This window comes from Vombatus ursinus, unplaced genomic scaffold (assembly GCF_900497805.2).
Source record: "Vombatus ursinus unplaced genomic scaffold, bare-nosed wombat genome assembly UNPS02014867.1, whole genome shotgun sequence".
Lineage (NCBI taxonomy): Eukaryota > Metazoa > Chordata > Mammalia > Diprotodontia > Vombatidae > Vombatus > Vombatus ursinus.
The window spans coordinates 1,642,371-1,650,639 of NW_020954645.1; the positions used below are offsets into that span (position 1 = coordinate 1,642,371).

Below are 8,269 nucleotides of genomic sequence, written 5' to 3' on the forward strand. Positions count from 1 at the left end.
GGAAAATGCAAAAAAGGGCCTGAGACCCAGAGTGCTGGGCCCCCTCGGCACAAGCATATCCAACCAGAAGCTAGAAAGCATGTACAATTGCTACAACATTATAGGAAAAGCATTTTCTCTTCAATGCATGGACTCCGTCCCAGGTTCTGCTCTGACCAAAGCCTAGACATTGAGAAAAGGTAAGGTCAGCTTCAGCAGGTACTGGCAAGCTTAGAATTTATTATCCTCAAGGACATCCCCATTCTGAGCATCAAAACCACACGCTGCTACACATGTCGAGAGCTCTGAGAACAGAACAAAAATCTCAGCAGAGTCAGTATGTTTCCTTCCTAGTGCAGGACCATAATTCCACCAAAAATGGTGTTCCACATTTCTTTTTTTTTTTTTTTCAGGAAATTGGGGTTAAGTAACTTGCCCAGGGTCACACAGCTAGTAAGTGTCAAGTGTTTGGTCTGAGGCCGGATTTGAACTCAGGTCCTCCTGACTTCAGGGCCGGTGCTCTATCCACTGAACCACCTAGCTGCCCCTGCTACAGACTTTATACATGCTTGCTCATGTTTGGGTGGGAGCCAGGCTCACCTATTGATTTGTTCTCAGAAGTATCAGGGTGAACAAGATGATACAAATGCTTCCAATCAATACACCTCTCAGCTGAGAGAAAAGTCAAAAGGGTTCAACTATTTCTCCACAATTTCAGTTTACAAGAGCTGTTCCAGAAACCACAGACGACACAATGCTAAAGTATGTTGTCAAGACATTCAATCAGGAAATAGAGTTCTATTGAGAGCCTTGGTATTCAAGGGGCTCGGGAGCTCATCAGCAGATGGAAAGCTAATGCGTCTGCAGCAGTTGAAGGGCTGGGCAACTTGTCTGAACATGGAATAGCCCCAGAGAGTAGAGGGGGCCCTATCTAGATAATTCATCACAGGAGTTAGTTGGACTTTCTGTTGAAGAGGTAGAGAGAGTGATGAACATTGACCTCAACAGACAGTGGGAAAATGCTCCAGTTGTGCAAAGACTTTCTGAACCAGATATGGCCTCTGACAGTGGAGGGGATATTCTTTGAGACACTAGGAAAACAATCCTTATTCTTGGAAATGTTGATGCTTATTTTTGTGGTTGCACAGGTATAGCTTCTAAACATATCCTGTCTCCATTTTTGCAAGGGACTGCAAGATTTCTGGCACAGGCAAGGAATGTTGCTTTGCCTGGAATGGTCCTATCCTAAAGTCTGGTCCTATATTGAGAAAGCCATAAAGATTCAGTTACTTTCCCAGGATCACACCGGCTTCTGTGATTATTTGTGAAGAGAAAGGCGTCAGAAGATGACAAGAGACATAGTGTGGTATGTGGGCATGTCCTTTATCTTTGGGACAATGTGGAGAGATGCTGGTGCCCAGGTGACCCAGGTCCTTCATTGAAAGAGACTATGACCAGCACCTGATGATGTGGGCTGGTACAGTGGCCAAATACAATGGGGGCAACTAGGTGGTGCAGTGGATAAAGCACCAGCCCTGGAGTAAGAAGGACCTGAGTTCAAATTCAGCCTCAGATATTTGCCCCTTACTAGTGACCCTGCGCAAATCACTTAACCCTGATTGCCTCACCAAAAAAAAAAAAAAAAAAAAATTACAATGAGGTACCAGGGAGGAAGTCACTCTGTGTTTCTGTCTCTCCTGTTCTAGAAATGCCTTTTCCCACCTTTGTAGTCAAAAGTGTTTAACATTGACTGTAGTATTCCCAGTGGACTGTGTTGGCCAGTGCTTCTTACTCGCCTTGCCTTTGTACATCTGTCCCTTATGCTGTTGGATTATCCTCTGCTAAATTGAAAAAAAAAAACCACACATTTTTATCTCATTTATCTTGGTTTGTGTGATTCTATTTGGCCAATAGAAGTGGGAGCCAACACAATCTGCTAGCACTGCTACAGACTGAACTATTGTGGGGGCAGGTACCAGGCAGGAAATTGGCTAAACAATAGCCTTTCCCCAGAAACTCCCCAAGTGGGTAGAGCCACCTGCAGCACTCTTCCAAGCCAGCCCAAGGTGACCAGCAGGAGAAACAAAAGCAAAGAGGGAAATTTGGCACACACGAGAGTCGTAATCTTTCCCATTAGACAAGTAGAGAGTTAAGAGAGATAGGAGCGCCCTTTTGGAAGGCTTACACTCCTAGATTCTTCACTTAGAATAAATTTCCCCTAGACTCTTATTATTGGCTAGCCAGAAGCCTAGACTTTAAAGAGAAAGGAGTGTCCTTTCTCTGGGAACCTTTTAGGAAGGCACTCCTGGTTCCCCTTCTTTCCTCTACCCCCTTTCCCTATTCATTGCTATACATTACCCAGTAATCCAGTTACATTTCTTCTACATGGTGTAAATACCAATTACACGTGAAGGGTGACTCCCAGTATACTTCCTTCCCTCACACAAACTATAAGAAAAAACACTCTACTAGGCAATGGAGAAGATCCAAAACTATTAGGGAAAATCACAATAGAAATGGCGGCAGAGGGGTGGGAGAGAGAAGCAGCACGTGCAATGAAATAATTTCACAATAACCACAATGTACAATATACTCTAAGAAGCACATAAGGGAAGTACACAATACTCCATGAATTCTGGAATGAAGCAAAGACCATTTTTGATTATGGTACAGCGGTCAAAGCCCTAGATTTGCAGCCAGAGGACCTGAGTTTGAACCCTGTCTCTACTATTTACTACTTAGGGGTCCTTGGGCCTTAGTTTCTAGTAAAAGGAGGGGTTTGGACCAGATGACCTCTGAGGTCCGTCTTAGCAGTAAAGCCAGGAACGATTAACAGGTATTATTGAATACCTGCTATATATCAGGCGTTGTGCTAGGTGCTGGAGATCACAAAAACTAAAGAGAAACAGAACCTGCCCTCAAGGAGCTTACTTTCTGTCTGGATAGATATCACGTGTGAAAGTAAGTTTATATACAACATATGTGCAAGTCTCCCAATATATATGCAGAAGAAAAACAAAACCAATGCAGGGAGGGGTAGAGAAGGGCAGTAAGAGATGGTGGAATCAGAAAAGGTTTCACTCAATTAACATTTGGAAGGGAAAATAAGCAATCCTAACAGGCGGGTGGAGGTGAGGGTGCATTCCAAGCATGGGGAGCAAAGGTACTGAGCTGGAAGATGAAGCGGGAGGAACAGCGGGAAGTCCACACAGCTAGGCTGGATTGTAGAGAACGTTAAGGGAAATGGTGCCTAATAAGGCTGGGAGGGAAGGTTGGGGTCTAAGTTGTGAAGGTCTTTAAAAGCCAGAGGGACTTAAATCCGATCCCGGAGGCAGCCGTGAGTTACTAGAGTTGATTAAGTTGGGGAAAGGAAACGGGGGTAGCATGCTCAGACCTGCCAGATCACTTTGGCAGCTGTGCGGAGGATGGATCAGAGAGAGGAGACGATCTTATGATTAACCAGTGTCTGAGGTTCTAAATCTAGGAATCAAGGAAAGGCTTCATAGAAAACATAGAGTTTGAGCTGGACCTTTAAGGTAGGATTCCAGAAAATGATGACGGTTTTTCAGGCTTAGGGAAGAGCAGGCCAAGAGGCGGGAAAGTACTGAGGGCCTACAGGAAACATCTAGAAATCCACGCGGGATTGGCATAGAGAGTGTACACGAGAGAGCAGGATGACGGCGTGTAAGCAGAAAGGTGGCAAGGAGTAGGAAGTTCCCTTGGAAGGCAATAGGAAGCCATTGGAGAGTTTTGAACAGAAGAGTTCCATGGCCAGAGTCATGCATAAAGTCTAGCAGCGTGTGAAGGATGAATTGGGTAGGAAAAGGAGAGAAGAAAAGGGGCAGCCAGGTGGCCCAATGGATAGAGTGCTGGGCCTGGAGTCAGGAAGACTGCTCATCCTGAGTTCAAATTTGGCCTCAGATGCTTCCTAGTTGTGTGACCCTGGGCAAGTCACTTAAGTTTGCCTCAGTTTCCTTATCTGTAAAATGAGCTGGAGAAGGAAATGGCAAACACTCCAGTGTCTTTGCCAAGAAAACCCCAAATGGGGTTACAAAGAGTCAGACACAACTGAAAATGACTGAACAACAACCACAGGGGAGAAGACAGAGGACAATTTTGCATAAGGTGGCATTTGAGCTGAGTCTAGAAGAAGGCCAGGGAAACCAAGAGGTAGAGGTGAGGAGGGAAAGCACTCCAGGCACGGGGACAGCCAACAAAAAGCACAGAGTGTCTCGTGGGAGGAATATGAAGGAGGGCAGGGTCCCTGGATCAGACTTTGTGGAAGGGGAGTAAGGTGTGAGAAGATTGTGAAGCTGGCTCCCACAGGTAAGTCCAGGTTACGAAGGGCTTTAAAAGACAAATAGAGGATTTTATATTTGATTCTGGATCAAACATAGGGATCCACTGGAGTGTATTGAATAGGGGGTGACATGGTCAGATCTGTGCTTTAGGAAGAGCACTTTAATGTGTTGCACCTCTAAATGCTTAGCACAATACCTCGAACATAGCGGGTGTTTAATAAATGTTTATTGATTTCAGGATGGATTGCAGTGGGGAGGCGGGGTGATCAGCCAAAAGGTTACTGCAGCAGTCCAGGCACGAGATGATAAGGCTCTGTGGTTATGATAGAATCGTGACTGTGAATAGAGAGAAAGGGACCCGTGTGAGAGATACTGTGAAAGCAGAATAAGCTTTGGCAACGGATCGGACGTGGGCTGAGCGGGAGGAGTGTTAGATGATGCCAAGGTTCCAAACCGTGAACGAAAGGATGGATGTGCCCTCAACAATAACAGGGACCTTCAGTAGGGACACGTCACTGGGGGGAAAGGTACTGGCAGAATTAGGTCCGACGGGTGAAAGTGCTCGCTCCACCACCTGTGCGCCCTTGGACGGTTTTGTTAACCTCTCTGGGTTTCCTCAGCTACAAAATGAAAGGGCAGGACGAGATGGGCTCAAAGGTCTCCTCCTGCCTTAAACCTATCTTCCCTTAAGTGGTAGAGAAACTGATTTCTTCCCGGTATGCAGGCAAATTTTCTCCCTTTTTTAAAAAATGTATTTTATTTTTAATTTTGGAATAAAACAAGTATTTCTATAACATAGCATAATTTTTAAAAGATGATTGTACGTGAAATTGCAAATCAATCATGTACAACTTGCTATTCCTTTTATATATAATAAAGTTATGTAAATTTCTTTTTTTCTTCCCTCCCCCAAAGACTGCTACCATTAGACACAAATATATATGTGTATATATGTATATATGTAAAATCATTCTATACATATTTCTACTTATCAGTATATAATAAAGTTATCATATAAAATTCTTTTTTTTCCTTTTTTCTTTCCTTCTCCCAGAGATTGCTACCATTAGACACAAATATGTATGTGTATATATGTATATATGTAAAATCATTCTATACGTACTTCCATTTTTCAGTTCTTACTCTGGATGCAGATAGCATCTTTCATAGGTCCTTTGTAGTTAATTTGGGTATTTATAATAGTCAAAATGACTTCGTTGCTCAAAGCTGTTCTTAAATATACATATAAGTATACTGGCAAACTTTCTAAAAGCTGTCCTAAGGCAGAATAGACTGCCTGGAGAGGTAGTGAGTCTCCAGTCAACAGAGCTTCACAAGCACAGGCTGGATGGCTGACCATCAGGAATGTGAACAAGGGGCTCACCTCCTCTTCCTGCTCCAAGATTCTGTGATTCTGGGGCTCTGCGGGCAGGTGGGAGAGCAGGGGCTTGGGAGCTGTTGGGGTGAACGTGCTGTGGCAACCTGTTAAGTCCAAATGCTGTGACTCTTTCCATTCACGTCCTCTTCCAGAAGAGGTCCCCAGAGAACAAGCATGGCGCTGACCTGCCTGGACATTTTCAGAGGCTGCATTCTCGCATACCCCTGAGAGAGAGACCGGCACAAAGTCCTCATCTTTAATGCTAAGGGACAATAGGCTCATGTAGGTAAGAGGACACCAGCCCCCCAACCCGGGAAGCCACAGCTGGAGTCTCTAAGAGGTGGAGATTATGTGGGATGGCCGACTTTCCATGGGTCATTTGAAAAATTCAACTGACTGAATATTTATTCTTTTTTAAGTTTTTAAATTTATTTTAAACTTAAATGCAAAATAAGAAAAGAAGAAAACATTGCCATGTCCACAGCAGAACATAAGAGAGGATTCAATACAAAGCAATAAATTTCCATTTCAAGAAAACCTACATAATAAATAGTTATTATATTTTTTCAAAGCTGTCCATCTTTTCTTTCTTGTATGTTTTCTTTTGTCCTCTGCTGTGCATTTTTATTGCATTTTCCCCTTCCAAAGCATTATTTTCAAAGCCGTCCATCTTTGCTTTCTTGTATGTTTTCTTTTGTCCTCTGCTGTGCATTTTTTACTGTATTTTTCCCCTTCTTCTCCCCCCCCCCCCCCCCCCCGCCCCCCCCCAAGGCCACAATTAAATGCCGATTTATATAAATATATATACATACATGTACACAGATATCCGTAAATATACACATACCCACTCAAATACATATATGCACAACTGTATTATGCTTATTTCCACTTGTCATCTGTTTCTCCGAAGGTGGATAGCATCTTTCTTCACAAGTCCAAGTCTTTCCATATTTTTCTAAATTCACCAGCTTATGATTTCCTACACCACAGCAATATTCCAACCCAATCATATTCTATCTGGGAGATTCTCTATGAGAGTTTTTTCCCCCAATTTTCTGCATTCCCTCTATTCTTGGCTATGTGAGTTTTATTTATACAGGAAAATTTTTAATTCAAAATGATCACGATTATCCATTTTTGATAATTTGCTCTCACCTTATAATGTGGTTTAAGTTCTGATACTACTGGATCTAGTTCCTTCACATATTTTTCCCCTGGTTTCTTTGAGTTCCTGACCCTCTGCTCTTCCAGATGTACCCTGTTATTATTTTTTCTGACTCAGTAAAGTAATTTTTAGTAATTTAATTGAGATGGCATTACATAAACAGATTAGTTAGGTAAGATTATAATTTTTTAAAATTATGTTTGCTTTACTTACCCATGCACAATAAGTATTACTTAAGTTATTTAGATCTAACTTTGTATAAAAGGTGTTTTGTGTTTATATTCACACGGTTTCTGTGTCTGTTTTGGCAGGTATATTCTCACATTTTTAATACTGTCTAGTTATTTTACATGCTGAAATTATTTCTTGGTATGACTGACACATAGTGTAGTTTCCCTATTTTTCTCTTTTGATTAAATCTGGTTTTAGCTTTAACTTTGTCTGAGATCATGATTACTATCCCTGCTTTTTTACACAATAAATTCTACTCCTTTCCTATTCTGACACAAATAAAAAAATCCTTTGAGTGTCTGCTATATGTAGGCACTCTGCCCAGTGCTGGTGGAGATACAAAGACTAGCTAAACTTCAGTTCCTTCCCTCATAAAACTCACGGTCTAGGATATGAAATATCAATAAATCAGCAAGCATTATTTATTAATGTTTATGAATTTATTTAATAATTTATTAATATTTATTATTTATTAAATGTCAGCTATGTACCAGGTGCTGTGTGAATTCCTTGAGGTCAGAGACGATTTTTGTTTTTCTTTGAATCCCTAACATTTAATACAGTGAAATTTTGCACTGGAAAATACATGGTATTTGTTACTAAATGTAAATTGTTTAGCGAGGTTCCTGTGACATAACAGATGCTTAATAAATGCATATTGTTTAGCACAGTTCCTGGCACATGACAGACAATTGATAAATGCACATGACTTGGCACACTACCCGGTATATAGCAGACATTTAATAAACGCATATTGTTTAGCACAGTGCCTAGTGCACAGTAGTTGCTTAATAAATGCATATTGATTGGCCAGGTGAAAGACACTTGGAGATACAAAATTAATGAATGAAACAATCTTTACTCTCAAGGTATTTACATTCTATTAGGAGAGGTAACATGTAAATATATAATTATATACAAGATAAGTGAAAAATAAACACAAAATCGTTAAATAGAAGGCAATTTGAGGGGATCTGGAAAGGTTTCGTGTAGAGGCAGTGCTGAATCAGGAGAGGAGAGGGATTCTTTGAGACAGAGGGGAGGAGGGAGTGCATTCCAGGCACGAGGGACAGCCAATGCAAAGGCAGAGAACATGATGTGAGAGGGATAGGGGGAAGGCCAGTTTGACTGGATCCTAGAGTGAAAGAAGGGAAGAGGGGTGCGTGTGTGTGTGTGTGTGTGTTTGTGTGTGTGTACGCACACAGGGATATATGG

General features: G+C 41.9%; 1 protein-coding gene across 1 annotated transcript in view; it reads right to left on the reverse strand.

The window, feature by feature from the left end:
- The window catches only part of LOC114028002 (serine protease 42-like), a 29,485-nt gene extending 23,545 nt beyond the window's left edge, over positions 1-5,940 (reverse strand). The window contains exon 1 of the mRNA XM_027842164.1: positions 5,665-5,940. Coding sequence (XP_027697965.1) covers positions 5,665-5,940 — 276 coding nt within the window. The remainder of the gene's footprint in view (positions 1-5,664) is intronic.
- Positions 5,941-8,269: the final 2,329 nt, after the last annotated feature.